Here is a 16,888-nt window from a genome sequence, read left to right as displayed (position 1 = left end):
GAATCCTGCCTCGGGCATGGATGTGTGTGATGTCCTTAGGTTAGTTACGTTTAAGTAGTTCTAAGTTCTAGGGGACTGATGACCTTAGAAGTTAAGTCCCATAGTGCTGAGAGCCATTTGAACCATTTTTTGTAACACAACGTTATACTTAGTAACGACGGTGCTGTGGCCATATAGGTACAGATTCTTTAGAAAGCATACTCAGAGTACTGTTGTTAGTCAACCGAAACCGATATTCAGCAAGTAGTAATTTCACCTTTTATTGTGATCAAGATTATTAAAATACACTATTTAACAAATAGTATAGATAACTGTATCTTTTCACTCGACGATGTCAGGTTTGCAGATTGTGCAGAAGTCTGTAATCTTAATCATATGTGTACTGCTATGAACCTAATCTGTTTTACAAAGACTTTTTGGACATAACTATGACGATAAATTTGCGTTCTAGCTGAAAAACTGGTGGCAAAGCCGACTGTGTGAAATAATTAAAGTCTATACTTTCATGAAAGTCATCAATCACAATAAACCAAGTTACGCACAAACCTTCCCCTAGATGAGACGAATACGAGGGATGTCCAGAAAGTAAGTTCCGATCGGTCGCGAAATGGAAACCACTGGGAAAATCCAGTAAAGCTTTGCACAGATGTGTTGGACAGTGTCTCTAGTACGCCCGTCGATCGTGTCGCATCGCTCTTTTCAGTTTTGAGTGAACAGTGAGCACGTACAGATGCGTAGGGAATAGCGTCTGCCGCCAAGTATGATGACCTGGTTAGAGATTTCGCCTGTGTCATGCAGCCCACATAACACAACTGTAGAGCAGTTCCTTCTTCATGCCAATTCTCGGCCGCACACTGCAGGGGCAATGAAGACGCCCCTGCAGCTTTTCCGATGAGAAGTGTTTGATCACTCACAACACAGTCCGTAATTGGCTCCCCCTGAGTCTCCTCTCTGCTCACAAGAACCGCTGGCTATGAAGACAAAAATTTTCCACAGACAAAGAGCTGCAGACCAGTGCAGATGATTGGCCGAAAGCACAGGCGGCTGCTTTCGATGACAAAGATGTTGGAAAGTTGATACAACACTACGACAACACTCGAAGTTGGTGCGGCGACTATGTAAAAAAAGTAGGTGCAAGGTGTTCCACACTGTTGCAAATAAAACGTTTCTGATTTTCACTGTGGTTTCTATTTCGCGACCGATCGTAACTTACTTTCTGGACAACCCTCGTGTCTGTCACTGGAGAATTATTCACCCAAGTACAAAAAAATGGTTCAAATGGCTCTGAGCACTATGGGACTTAACATCTATGATCATCAATCCCCTAGAACTTAGAACTACTTAAACCTAACTAACCTAAGGACAGCACACAACACCCAGTCATCACGCACCCAAGTACAGTCCCACACGAATATACAATACAAGGTGTCTTTTCTAAGAGTCGTCAGGTGCATTTTATCTGGCGTTTCGGCACATATTTGCAATTTACCTTGCACAGCGCTTATTTGCTGCATTTATGTCTTGAAGATGGCAGCGTGTGCTCCGGACAAAAGATCGGCGATCGTCGACGACGTCACCGACTGCATTACCGTACGTTATTTGAACATTTGCAAACAAATACTGCTCATCACGTCTTTCATGCAACGCCCAGTGTCGTCGGAAAGCGTCGGTCTGTCCCTCTTTACATTTATTAAAACGGAATTTTACGTGCCCATTCGGTAGAGCGGTCCCAGATTAGTTTAGTGTGGTATTCGTACACGTATTAACAGGATCAGTAAAACACGTAGAATAACCAGTACATCAGCAGCGACAGCACCGCTTTGGCCCTGGCCCACGCTGGCTGCTACCGTTAAACAGCAGCTGGAGTACTGGTTATTCTTCGCGTTTTACTGTCCCTGTTAATACATACGGATAAAACAAATGTCGCATTAGACTAATTTGAGACTGCTCTATCGAATGAGCACGTAAAACTCCACTTTAAAAATAATTTTGTTACTAGAAACAAAACCATGCTTCCCGTCAGATGAAAGACGTGATGAGCACTATTTGTCTGGACTGAATTCAGCTACACGTGGCAATAATGAAATTTCAAGTATCTGCCTTAACGCCAGAGAAACTGCGGCTGACGACTCTTAGAAGAGACACACGGTATATATAAGATCAGTATTGCTTTCTCCAAAGCGGAAAATATACGGTCAGGCGGATTAGGATGCGAATTTCATCCCGGCGATCTCTCTATTGCCCCTCAAAAGGTTTCTATCAATAGCCACGTCGTTAATTTGTACAGATGATATGTGACTGTGATCTCATCGTAAGTGGACAACCACATCTCATCAAGGCTGGCTGGCTGATTTGCGGGAGGGGACCAAACAGCCACGTCATCGGTCCCATGGCTTTAGGGAAGGATCGGGAAGGAAATCGGCCGTGCCCTTTCAAAGGAACCATCCCGGCATTTGCCTGAGGCAACTTAGGACAATAACGGAAAACCTAAATCAGGATGGTCGGATGCGGGTTTGAACCTTCGTCATCACGAATGCTAGTACAGTGTGCTAACCACTGCGCCACCTCGCTAGGTACTCATAAAGGCAGAGCTGACTTCATCCTCACGGAAACGCTGCATACGATATAATGAACCTAATTATTCCGATAAGTTCACGGTATGGGACAACAGTATCATTGTTGCCGTACAAAACGAAGAAGGAAGCTTACAGTCTAACGTACCGCCTGCGACGACGTCCATTACAAATGATGCATTAACGAGGATGGGGCAGGAAACTGGCCGCCGTCTTTATATAGGAACCGCCCAAGAATCCGCCTGAAGTGACTCAAAAGCACCGGAGGAAACGTGACCAAACGAGCGTTTTAACCCCAGTTCTCGCGAATCTGAGTTTAGCGCACTTAGATCAATTATATATAAAATCAATTGTTCAGTTCAGAAATCACAGCATTTCTGGGAAAAAAATCAACAAAAACACTTGCATATAGTTAGAAAACTAGCCTGCCCGCAGTAGGATATCGCCGTCAGACATGCTACAGCGCAGGCGCAGCAGTGTGTTAAGAATGTTCGGCGACGCCCATCCGAATAGCGTCCTCCAAAGCTTCCTGTGATAAATGCAACCCAATGCCGTGACAACCCCTTGCTACGGAGAAAGAGCAGCGACGATGTGCAGCATACGATTCGGTATTATTGCGGCTGACAACTACTACATGTTGAGAGGCACGCGGCATGTAGATACCCAGGTCAGGCCTCGGTCACCAAAAGGCCGACAGGATATCCGGAGAACGGAACGCGAACGTGACCGCTTTACAATCGCTTCCGTGTCGAAGCCAAAAATGAACTCAATAACTTACCTAGCCGCAAAAATCGCAGGGACATACATTTGCCGTCGTGTTTGGGCACGGGAAACAGTAGCTTTAAACAATACCATCTTAAGTTTCCCTGCTACAACAGGTCGAGTTAACAATTCGTCATTCTTCAGAAAACTGCTGTAATGACTTATTCTAAAACTCGCGAAACTCATAAAAAGCAGAAGGGATGTAATACTTCAAAAAAGCTAAAGTAGGAAACGCTGAGGGCTGTTCAACAGATCAGTTACGGCACTTGCTTATTTCTATGTGGTTTAGAGCTAATGCAAACCTGACACAACTAGTAATGGAAATACAGCGTACAACGCTTAACCGAAAGAAACAGAGAACCACGACAAAAATAATGAAATTGAGAAAAATTAATGATAAAACATAATAAAAACAAGAAAAAAGCAAATCAACAAAACTCACATTACCAGTTATCACTCTGTCCTAAGAAATGGACGCCGGCCGCGGTGGTCTCGCGGCTCTAGGCGCTGAGTCCGGAACCGCGCGACTGCTACGGTCGCAGGTTCGAATCCTGCCTCGGGCATGGATGTGTGTGATGTCCTTAGGTTAGTTAGGTTTAAGTAGTTCTTAGTTCTAGGGGACTGATGACCACAGATGTTAAGTCCCATAGTGCTCAGAGCCATTAAGAAATGGACACAATGGCATAGAAAGAAAATTCAGCATCTAATAACCACAAATACCGGGATGAATAGCCACATTATTAGGAACATGTGTGCAGAGAAGAAAATCAAGTTATAAAGAGGGGCAAAAGCGGTTTACCTGTGAAGTATGAAAGCACAGACAATCGCTCATTACAGTCGACAATTCTGACTAGCACGCATTAACATCTGAATTTAATGTGTTGGTTGCAGGAAAACAGTCTGCAGTAAAATACTAAACAAAGCCAATGAATGAAAGAAATATTTTGTATAAATTGAGAAATTGTATCATACTAGGCTCGAATCGAGATTTCTTGAGCTTCGGGAGCAGTCGTCTTAACTATCAGGCTACCTGAGCACGCCTCCAAGCCTGACTCAAACTTTCATAGTTACTGATGTTTCTACCTTCGATTTGTGGCTCCTTGTTACAGTTGCTGTCACAGCGTGTTTAGGCAGCACTGAATGAGACGCACGTCACAGGACAAAACATAAGACACGAGAAACTTTATTGTATATGTATGCAACCAGCTCACTCACTACAATAGAAAGTTTTAAGATGACGCTTGCTTTGTTTCTATCGAAATTGTAACTTTTAGTACTTGACTGGTGATGCTAGAGAACATGGAGGGTTTACAGAGGGTCTTACGTAAAGCAATTTCTTATTATTTTAAATCTTGGAATACAGTGCCGTTCTGTAGGAAAGAAGGATTTCACGTTCTGCCGAAGTCATTACTGACGGAGTGTCAGTTCAGATGGACGTCGATGGAGGAGATGGACGTCGATGGAGGCGGAAACCAGTTAAGGCATTCTTTAAGCAAGCATATTAGTATTCGTGGCGAATAATTTAGGGAAAGTGTGAAGTGTCTAAGGATGGTTGATCAGGTTTAGGAACCTTGGGACTGCTAAACGTCTGGTGTATTAGCCACCACAGCGAAAATAAATGACGGTGCTCCTTTAAGACAGTAAGGTTTTCTTCAGTAGCGGTACTGATTTCCATCTGCGAAACGCCGGCCGCGGTGGTCTAGCGGTTCTAGGCGCTCAGTCCGAAGCCACGCGACTGCTACGGTCGCAGGTTCGAATCCTGCCTCGGGCATGGATGTGTGTGATGTTCTTAGGTTAGTTAGGTTTAAGTAGTTCTAAGTTCTAGGGGACTGATGACCATAGATGTTAAGTCCCATAGTGCTCAGAGCCATCTGCGAAACACTAAAACTGTTAGCGAGTACGCTCATGTAGACAAAATAAATAAGCCTACGATATATTATAAATTACTGCATACGTTAAAGACACCGCTATTCAACTTCACACCTGCGTGCTCAAAATGAAATTAAAGATTATGACAACTCGAGATCAAATGGTTTAACCAGAAATTTAATTTTCTGCGTTTCTTTGACAATGCTTCAAGTACATTTGGTATTTTCACAAACCCCTTCTCCGGGCGTCAGGTTGTGTCATGTCGTTTAAAAATTACAACTATAAATTTGCCGTCTCGTAGAATTCCTAAACTCTTTTTTTCTTTCCTTTTATGTTTTCATTACATGAGTAGTAAGAGACAGGATTTTTTAAAAAAGATCTACAATGAAGAAATTGTTGAGGCAGGAACGAGAATAACAGCACAAATGACTACAGCCTGTGGGGCCACTAATATAAAGAACGAAACAAAAATCTTGACTCATGCTTTGCGCGCTGCTAGTGTAGGCAAAGGTTGGTGCCTGACACATTGTACTGGCGTGGAATTCAGGTGGCTGGTAGTGGCACGCAAAGAACCCGCAGAAGGAGAAGAAACTGCGGACACAATGCGCGCCGCTGGCGGCAGCGACGGGAGCTGGCCGAGGTCCGTTATCCGTTGCCGGCCGCCAGCGCCGCACTCAAGGACCACGGTACACCGTGCGCTGGCTAACAAAAATTGTGCACAAGTAACTGACTCCCCTTACAGCAGCGGTACACGGGTACTCTCATCAGATACGTTGATTCTGCGGGCCGTAATCGCCAGGAGTCTTGTTCAAATTCCTAGTCAGCCATTCTGATGACTCTTTTTCTTTAATTTTCTTCAAGCACTCCTATGTGAGTGTCAGTACAGTATAGTACAACACAGGCATATTGGGCGGCGGGGAAGGGGCAATTTTTTCTCCATCACTGTTGAAACTGTTAGCTGTCTAACGCCTTTATCGACAACCGGAAACTTAACTCAAGTTTGCATACAATACATGTGATTTTAACTATATCAGGATTCACGCAACATACAACCTTTCCCTGTGTGTGTGTGTGTGTGTGTGTGTGTGTGTGTGTAGACGCGAACTACATGTGATCGTCTCTTTAAAGAGTAACAACTCAAGTCGCACAACGTGATTTCACAGCACGTTGAATAAAATGAGTGTGAGTGAAAAATATCGATCTTAAAATTTTCACTACATCATACTGCAACTACATGGCGGAAACAATCACAGCATTCGTGTGTTCTGTGAGTCTTCATCAGATTATGCATACAAACAACTGTCTCCGTCTCTAACGACATCGTCGTCAGCGAGATAGTGAACCTTCACCTGCCTACCTTCCAAGAAATTGTTACATTAGATTTTACCATAGATCAGTCTATCAGTCTTACTATTTAAAAAACAAGGACACACTTCAGTTTCAGCCGGCCGAGCAGTTCTAGGCGCTACAGTCTGAAACCGCGCGACCGCTACGGTCGAAGGTTAAAATCCTGCCTCGGGCATGGATGTGTGTGATGTCCTTAGGTTAGTTAGGTTTAAGTAGTTATAAGTTCTAGGTGGCCGATGACCTCAGAAGTTAAGTCCCACAGTGCTCAGAGCCATTTGAACCATTTTTGAACTTCAGTTTCAAAGCTAGATACTTCAAGTTTTCACGAAACTGATTCTCATTTCAGGTACCATCGGAAAACGTAGTAAAATACAAATGTGACTTCCCGGTATCCTGGTTCCCTGGTGAGGACCACGTATAGATTTTTACACTGCCACGTTCCATCTCCAGCTACAGCACTGTGAGTATTGTGAAACAACGGCTGCAGCAAGACACATAAGAATACTGCGTGACATTTCTGATAAGTAACAACTGCAGGTTCTTTACCAAACACACACAAAGGACAGTATAGTGAAAACTTTCGGCTTTGTTTCTCATACCCACCGAAACTACACCTTCTGAGAATAAAGCACCGACTCAGAGCGTAATCACTTCGCTTAACGATAGCAGTATGCCGTATAGTGACAACGTTATTTGCTAGTACAAAGAAGTTATCTCTTGCGACCTGGAGAACAAGCGCTAACTGTTCCTTGTGTAGCTAGTGTTAGGTTAATGTGCCCTTCGCTAAACAGTTTGCTTCCTTTCCCGTCCAACAAAGATTTCCCCTATTTTTGCACCAGTAAGGAAAACTATTGCAAAAGAGAAGCTAAAATTTATACAGAGAGAGATCGGTATCCAATATACGAAAAAAGTCCTCTAACCACGTCGAAAAGTATTCGAGCAGTCAAAATGCATATCGAGACGCCGTTACAGAACAGCAGACGGATGCTGTGACAATTTCCTGTTGTGCAACTGTGCGCCGTCACACGCCAGCAGGAGGAGAAATCTTGACAGGCAGTGCCGCGTGAAGGAGGTACCGGCGAAAAGTTGCCTGCAAACCAGCCTGCAGGGGGCGGAGCTAGCCAAGGCCGGTGACCAGCGTTCCCGCACCAGACTTCATTGCATTCGGATGAGTATCTTCGCTGTCCTGTAGGCCAGCCGACTCACCATTTATTCCCTCAAACTGAAGCCCTGTCATTAAAAAGTTGGAGGTTCTCCCCCTTCCGCTGTGAGCAGTAATGTACTTCTGGTCTTCGTTTTCACTTTAGAAGCAGCAGTCAAGGACGATTCCTCTCACTGGAAACATCAGGGAATAGCCGAATAAGGAGATTTAGCGGAACAAAGACTTGGCGGGAGACTGCAAAGTAAGTCTGCAATACTGCCAGCAGGTAGCCCCGATTATTGACGTTATTGGATGGCTTCATGAAGTGAAAATACGAGTGCAGTGATTACTTTTCCAAATTAGCGTCAGCTCAGTGTTTAGCTAGACCAGAATAAAATTTACACGTCTCTAAATCTAAAAGAGTCATTTAGATACACCAATTGAACTCATTTGCAACTATAAAATTATACCAGTCTAAAACCATTTCTATCTACGGAAACTCGTTATAACTTCGAACTCTGGATACTCATTATACGCTTGTACCTTTGTTCTTTCCCCAATCTGGGATCATCACTGGCGTATAAGCGCAGTGACAACTATCCTAAAAAGATTATTTAGAAACTGTTTTTCAATCTCCACCACCAAAAATGTGCCTTAATCGCATCACGCTGTTTAGGTTTCCATTTTTCAAAGGACGACATGCATACCGAAACTGTTTTGGGTTACCGAGAGCGGTGGCGCAGTGGTAAGGATTCGGGAGGACGGCAGATTAAATTTCCCTCCGGTCATCCAGATTTAGGCTTCCCCACATTATTTAAGGGAAGAACCTAGAACGTTCCTTTAGAAAGAACACAGCGAAGTTACTCCCATATATTTCTCCAATCCGAGTTTGAACTGGATCCCGAATTACCTCGTCGTCAACGGGGCGTTAAATCTTCCTCCCTTTGTTGTAGGTTACCACAGTATCAACGTAAGAAGTAAATTATAGTAAAAATGCAAACAAAAATCTCCCAGCGTCCGCCAGGCGCTACGGACAAAGCCGGTCTGTGGTTCCCGTTAAGCGGCGACGACTCACCGCGCAATAATGTCACTACAACGCCCCGGTCCGAGAACCCTGCTGGCGGGCAGCTGACACACAGCACCAATAACCTTGCTTTCTGTACGCAGTTTTCTGGAATAATGAACCATGAGAACATGACAGTTACAAAAGCTCTTGGCAGCCAGTTCGTCGAGGCTATACAAAGCTTTATATCCATATCTCAACTACACCAAACTATTAACACGAAATATTTAGTTACTAAAAACAGACAATTTTTTTATACTCACTACCGGAGTATGATCTGCTTATCGTAATCTCCAAATTTCATCTAGCGACAGCGTAACAAAAAAGAGGGAACGGAACTATGAATGCTGTGTGTGTGTGTGTGTGTGTGTGTGTGTGTACTAACAAATAAAGCAATAGTGAATAGCTTTAGCATCGCCTACTGATGCAAATTAAATTTGAAAAGTCTCGTATTCATGCAAAGGTTCCTGCCTCTAGTTGTTTCTCTCTCTGTTAGCGCACAAGCTAAGCTGCATAAGGATGCAATACGGATTCGGTCGGTGACCCACTGACGAAAGCATTTCGATACAGGTATTACACCGTTCAACCATGGATTGAACGCTGTTCTTTCTGAAAAACATAAAATGTTTCAAGCACAGTGTAATCCTATTCTATTACACTTGTTTCTGGTAAAACCGTTGGACTACTGCTGCTCACATCGATTGTGTATAATATGCAGCTCTGAAAGAAAAAAAACTTTCATTGATACGTTTGCACAATTAACTCCACAGAGAATAAGTCTTTGTAATCTTTCCCCTTGTCTATCTTTAAATACGCATTTTTCAAAGTGAGAAAACGTATGGGGAAAAAGGGTACGAGTCTGGAAAAGCGCTAATAAACGAATCATTTGCTGTTGGGAGGTTAGAAGGACGTAGCTTAAATTCCCTGGTACATATCTGGGATGGTAAATCATTGACATAGGGATACTTGATCGGTGTCAACACTACAATATCGCAAATATCAATGGATAAAGAGAGAGAGATACGATCGTTGAGGTAAACTATTGAAGAATTTTCTGATTTCACTGTGCAACATAACGTCAGTGTTATTATTATTATTATTATTATTATTGAGTACAATGTTAGTTGTCGTTCAATGGATAACTCGAATAAAATTACGCATAGTCCCGCTTTTTAAAAGCAAATATTAAGCTGTGGAAACATCGAAGAACCCAACCATCAGTCGATTAGTACGCTGCCGCTTCTATTTAAGCGTAACTATGTTTCTCTTTTCATCTTTGTTCTCTTTTCTTAACTTCTCAGGACAGTTCGTTTGCCTGCATGAAAAACCTCTGCATAGATATTTGAGATGTTTGATGTTGTCTTATCATACCACTGGCTTGTTAAGTTTTAAACAGTTCCTCTAGATCTGTTCTTTTTCCGATTGTTCCCGAATTTTTCGTCGAAAAAGAAAAAAAAAAATAAACACCTCCGCAAGATGACTAGACGTTTACCGTGGTAGGAATCCAGAATCTGATTTTATGCGGTTCCTTTTATTGCTTCTATTACTGGTGCACTATCGCAAAATACTCCCAAGCATCCGGCATCCCTGTCGAAAGCTAAGGTATAGCAACCATACACTCACACCTTTCCAAATACATATCACGCATGACATACTTAAACTCGTGTGCTATGAAAGTTGACATGTATAGTACTTTTTGCCAAACAGATAAGATATTAATATTCTCTTTTCTTTATTTTGACTGATGCCAATCATCGCTCGAAACTCCATATTTTCCCGTGACAGAAGATAATGACATTTGGTCAACACAGTCATGTTCAGTTCACACAAACATTCTTAAATTATTATATGAATCTTGTTTCTATGTTAGAGGTGTTGGCAAAGACTGGATTTACTGGTTTCATTTCTTTCGCGCACGCGCATAGAAAAAGTCAATTATTATACTACCTCTAACTGCACAATTTTTATAGAATTATATCTGCCAAGGTTACTTGTTCGTTCTGTGAAACACGACTGCTGTTAGTATTGCGAACACTACTGTGCATCTCGGCGACAGTTAGCACTTTCAGTGTCACGCACTACGCATCTGAGCTAAAAAGGAAGTTAAATTACCGCTAATACGGTCATATGCGCATTTGCCAGTCTGCTAAGTTTGTCATTCGTAGCTGGGCATACAAGAAGCGCTTTAGCGTTCGTAACTGCTATGTAAGCATTTACATCCTTGTAAAATAAGTAGATTTTAAATGAGAAATATAACTGTACTAACTGCGTACAGTCACGAGGGTAAAAGAGAAATCCCGAGACGTTTTCACAGCTTAGGAAAACAAAAACTCCTAAATGTACAAATAATAATCGAAGAAGCAATAAACGTCATCCTTCTGCTTTATGGAATTGGCTTCGTCTATAATGCAAGTTTAAACTTTGTTCGTTTTTTTACCGTTACTGATACGTGAAAAGCGCGTAATTATGTGTAACAATTACGTACATATGTATACGCAATAAATCTTACAAGCAGTAATGAAACCGTCACCCGGAGAGCCGCGACGATAAATTGCACAAAGGAGCAGACGACGCACGAAGGTTCGTTATCGCGTGTTAGTCAACAGAGAGAATGTTGGCGCACACTCACAGAGCCAGACGTTACCCTGGGGCGCCGAGTGCAGCACGCGCACGCTGAAGTCGAGCCCCGCCAAGTCCTGTTGCAGACGGCCACTGTCCATGGCGAGCGCCCTCTCTGGCAGGAGGAACAGGTGGTCTATGCCCTCCTGCGGGCCCGGCTTGCGCCTCGCAGCCGCCTTCAGCATGGCGCGAGGGCACTCATTATCGCAGACTGGCCGCTCGCCGCTGCAGCCAGCTCACGGCGGCGTCCAGCCCGGAACCTAGCTCACCGACGCCAGCCGACAGCTACCGACAACAGCCGAACAGGCAGCGCTACTTTTCGAATACAGTGAGAGGTACAGAACGCTGATCCTGCATTCGGTCTCGATGCGGAGCACAATTTCTCTCCAGCGCGCGTCAACGTATAGCACTTGATCCACGTAACGATGACTCACAATTAAATAATAGGATTTGGAGGCGGCTCCGACTGGGACACTAAAGTAAATTAATTAATTGGGTTCATCTAAAAGATTTGAGACGAGATCTGTACTGTTGGCAACAACAAAAATCTAGATCGTGTACAGCTGCGCAATAAATAAATTTAATTCTAAAAATTTGCGAGGGGAAGTCTTGAAATGTTAACTATCACCCTGAAAAATAAAATTACTTTTTTTTTTGTTAGCTTTCCTGGTATACACTGAAATATCCTCGAGACAGCACGGCAACCCGTCACTAGGGGAGCCAAAGCAAAATGGTGAAGACCATCAGCACTTTGCAACTAAAACTTTGTAACTGCCCTTCTTGCATAATTCAGAATAAAGAAGTCTAGATCTTTTTTCTCATTGCAGTCTTACAAGAAGAAACCCCATATAATTCAGAAATGGTGGGTGAAAATCACTCAGTCATTCCTTCAGTCTAGATGAACGGCGCGAATACTGAAACACTTTCAGATTACTACGAGTAGTAGTGTAACACGGAAGGTACAGATATTTAAGACAGAGGTGTGGTACTGGCTTCTCTACATGCTTTGAGATGCAGCTAAGATTTTTTGAAAAGTTGGTGGAAGAAACATAATGAGGATATTTTAAACTTATTGACATGGGAGACCTCAACTTGGACAAATCCAACTCTGATTTTAAGTTTGGCCATCGTGCTCACGTTCTTCCTCGTTTCACACATTCTCTTCGGGATAACTCGTGAACACGTTCTTGAATACAGTTGCCGTCTCTAAAATTTTGTTATCTTCATTCATATTCCAGTGACGTTGGTATCAACATTAATCTCACCGCCAAGGAAATTCGCAACAGAATCTCTTCTAACGTACGCATAAAAGAGCGTGCAACACCATCCCAATACTGACATTAAAATAATAGTATAACTGCGAAGGAGGAAGCAATTTAGTGGGCGGTTTGATATCCGGAAACAGCCCGCGCTGAAAAGGTACCAAACGCCAGAAATATGCTCACTCTGTCCTTTGCCCCTTTCCAGGCAGAAAACAAAAGGAAATACGACTTCATAAGAAGACTCTTTCATTTAAATATTCTCGATAGCATATACGTATTTGGAGGAGTGTTCTGTTGGCTTTCTGCTTTGAAAATTGAACGTAAACTTCACACATTTCGTTGCCAAAGAGAAAAAAAGGAGTAACAATGTGATGAGGAATAATTTGCTCAGACAATAAAAAACCTGTCACTGGTACGACTGAATAAAAACGCATTAGAGGGAAAATTCGTCAACTTGGAGGTAATGAAACAATTATTTAAATCTTCAACTAAATCCTTCAAGTTCTTGAGTCATAAGAAACAATGCTCAGAATATTATTTTCTTCGTCTAAAACAGTACGATGAGACACATTGCGTATCCCTGAAATGCTAGTTGCGTTAGTTAGCGCTAGTTGCGTTAGTTAGCGAAAATGGGATAGCGTTGCAAGGGATAAATTCGCAGTATCCAATATTGCCAGACGTTCTACTAAAGCAGCCACCGTTCGAAGATACGGAAACCAGAGTCCAGGTGGTTTAAATTAGAGTCGCTTAACGTTGCAAAGTGTTCATTGCAAGGCATTTCACGCCAGTGAGTTGTGGGTCGGAGAAAAAGAAAGGAGGTCAATCCCGCTCAGTGGTTTTTGCAAAAGCTAGTAACTATAGACATCTCGTGTGTAGTCTATTAATTTTTGGCCTTGTTAGAACTTCCTTATTCACAAAGAACAAATTGTGATAGAATACAAGGTGATTGGAAATGTATGCATTTTGCTAAAAGTACTTTCCAGTAAGTTATCTCGTGCATGTCGGAGAGAGAATATATCGTCGAAGATTTTACAACACATTTTCATTCAATAGTGGTGTTAGTGACAAGCACTGACAAACATATCGCAAAATTCATTACGCCAGTGACAGAACAGGGGAGTGGCAGGAGCAAACGTAACTGCAGGAACAGTCGTAACGTTCGCCAATTGTTGAAGATACAGCAGAACATGTATGTCACATTTCACGCTACGCCATGCGCCACCTTGAGATAAGCAATGTATACCCTTAAACAAGTCAGCATTATGCAACGTGTCGAGTAAGTACTATCGCTGTAAATTATGCACAATAGTAAAACTTACCGAGAACGAAATCTTAAAAAAGGGTTTCTCGTAAGCCCCGGAAAATCACCATTTCCATTGCGTCCGTAAATTGCATATAACTACTTTAAGCATCTTAAATGCAAACTTTCTTAAATCTGATGCCATAAATTTCTTAAAGACGAAAGTTAATACTATACAGCACTATGCAATGGTCGTATCAGCTCATGCAGGTACAAAAGTAACAGTCCAATGCAGATTGCGATTTTACAGAGGATTATATGACAAATCAAAGTGAAAACAGTTTTGGAATACAAAAGGCGAACGAGGGACGTGAAAATCAGCTTTAGAAAGTCTCCCACAGAGGCAGCGATTTACCGCCATCCAAAGCACTACAAGAAAGTTCGCCGTAACCGTCAGTAATTACTGCAGAGCCAACAAGCCAACACATTACGGTACAGTGACCGCGTTCTGCTCTACTTTTTGGGACGTTTTCATTAATTTCGCGATAGAAAGACCGAGTCATAAGCTTTAATGAGTGCCGTCCGCAGCAGCACCCATGCTGCACAATATACGTTCATTAAGATAAGCACGGTGCGCAGGCGCCGAAGAACAGCACCGACCGTGTCATTAACGTCAAATAAAGACGTTCAGAGCAGGTGCTAGGTACACGGCACAGCAACGCGTATAACACTACATCCTCTTCATACTGTCAACGTTTAATGTCCTCGCCATTGGACGCGAAGCGTTTATGCCGGGCCTCGAAGCTTTTCTTGGTGTGATAAGTGTTAAAATGGCTTTCTCGATACAATTACGACATAAATAATATCATAATAATGTTGTTACCTAGTCGTAGTCGCAACATTTGTATTTAAATATACGACCATATACCAAAATAAATATCTCCTTACGAAAAGTAGCCCCACAAGCAGATATGATTCTAGGGTAAGACATCAATTCCCTGTCCATTTCTATGATTCAGCATGGATTGAATTATGCTCAAATACCGACCTGAGTAATATATTGATCAGTTACAGAATTGAACGAGTACCCTGAGTTAAACACGTCACATTTTCAAATGGCGCTTCGTAATTAGTATATTGTGTAAAGATACATGATTTCTTACACTTATATGACCACAGAACAAAGTGATCTAACAGCTTACTACTAAAGTAGACTTTTTCTTGAGACTCCAATATTTTTATTGTTACGTTAATTCCATCACTTCAGCGTATGTAAAGTAATTCATCAGTTACTATGATATATGTCCTTCAATTAGCACAACATTTCAATGAAACTGCAAAATTTGTTGAGCTTATAACTTTTAATTTCTGAAAATCTAAGTAAGGTTACTGTAGCACATCTTGTACCATATGAAATGTCGGATTTCACAACAGTAACACCACATTAAAATATAACGTGAAGATGAGGAACTGCTAATGATATAAAAGGCTGGGGTACCATTTCACCCCGTACTGTTTCATATAATCTCATAATTAAACCTTACCCCGGCCACAAAATGCAAGTAGTGGTTCAAAAATCTTAGGTGAGTGTCGCAAAACTGAGTTAGTAGGGAACCAAATAGGACAGTCAAATCTGAAAGAGAGCGCCTTGCACTATTAAACTTGCGTTAGTATTGCCATGGGTTTTGGTGAGGCACTGTAACTTCAGTGCCGTTAAATATTTTATGCGGCTTAAACTGAAAGTTAGTCCTTTTACACAATTCATGCAGCAGAGTTTTATAAGCAGTAACCGTCATACTCTGCCAGTACTAACAGCACATTACTTAACCCTTTCCTGCCCGAGCAGACTTAAAAGACCATTCACTCTCTAGAGTCACAAAACAGCATGTAGTTGAATTCACGCAATCAAATCCTGTCTGAACGTTTGTGCACCTCTGTAGGAAACTCTTTGGCTGTGGTAGTCCAGTATCTGTGTCCACAGACGACACAAAACGACAGACTGTCGTACCACTGTGTTATTCATTTCGCCATAAGAAAGTACGGGTCCTGCTGACATGAAAGGACAGTATTGTGTGTTTTGATGTTTATAATCGGATTTCGTATTGTTTTAGTTCATTTAAACTGATATTAACAATGCAATAAGTTAATAGCCCGATCGGATACGATGAATATGTCCTGACGGGACTCAGCATTCCCACTTGTGTACCGTACATAAATTAAAATAAATGTGCGTACTACAATGCACTACTGTTACAATTACTTTGGTAATATTCTCCACAAATATTAGATTCTTTGGTACAGTTTTCGTAGTCTGTTCAGGAAAGGATTAAAATATACTGCTCTTCTACAAGAGGGAAGTGTCTATTTCAGATATTGTAGGACCTCTTGAGCATATGGTCATTGTACACATTGATGGCAATTATAGCATAATATCTACATAATATTTAGGCAAACTGCAATATCAAAACGGAGCACAAACAATGTACATGGCAATAAAGAAACTGTGCTTGAGAATTCAGTATGGCGTGAAGCTTCACAATTCTATATCCAACATGTGTTGCGAAATTTTAAGTCAGGGAGGCAGTGGTACGCGTTGTTCACCGAAGAAAGCTTGCACAGTCCTCGCCACATGTGGCCGCGCAATAAAAAGTCGTGTACAGTTTCCTGGCGGAGCACATTATCTCTGGCTCTAAAACTTCGATGTCGTAGCAGTTGCTGTTCAGATTGCCAACAATACGTACGGGTCTATTCGATGATCGTAACCACTGACGCCTCAAACATCACAAGCTTACTTTTTCCAACTTAGCACTTCAGTGGTGGCAATCACTCACTCACTCACAGCAACCTGAACCGTTGAGGTTGTAGTTTCTGGAAAATGAAAATCGTTACACTGGCCACCAGTGCCATCTTAGACAGCGCCAAACTGTAGACGCAGAGAGATCCGCTCCCTTAGTAGAATTACTGTGTTGTGGAAGAAGCTGTCCATTCTTTTACAATCTTACCGTCATGTGC

General features: G+C 42.2%; 1 protein-coding gene across 15 annotated transcripts in view; it reads right to left on the bottom strand.

Moving 5' to 3' along the window:
• LOC124555758 (ensconsin-like) overlaps positions 1–16,888 on the bottom strand; it is a 410,739-nt gene that overhangs the window by 272,434 nt on the left and 121,417 nt on the right. For 7 of the 15 annotated variants that reach the window (XM_047129780.1, XM_047129782.1, XM_047129800.1 and 4 more), the window contains exon 1: positions 11,385–11,594. The exons of 5 other annotated variants lie outside the window; for them this stretch is intronic. In XM_047129780.1, coding sequence (XP_046985736.1) covers positions 11,385–11,559 — 175 coding nt within the window. In that variant the 5' untranslated portion in view covers positions 11,560–11,594. Of the gene's footprint in view, positions 1–11,384; positions 11,595–16,888 lie in introns of those variants that run through there. 3 more of the 15 variants (XM_047129783.1, XM_047129787.1, XM_047129788.1) reach the window with 1 other exon arrangement.

Source organism: Schistocerca americana, chromosome X (assembly GCF_021461395.2).
Source record: "Schistocerca americana isolate TAMUIC-IGC-003095 chromosome X, iqSchAmer2.1, whole genome shotgun sequence".
In the NCBI taxonomy this organism is placed as follows: Eukaryota; Metazoa; Arthropoda; class Insecta; order Orthoptera; family Acrididae; genus Schistocerca; species Schistocerca americana.
This window is presented reverse-complemented; position numbering and strand designations above follow the sequence as displayed.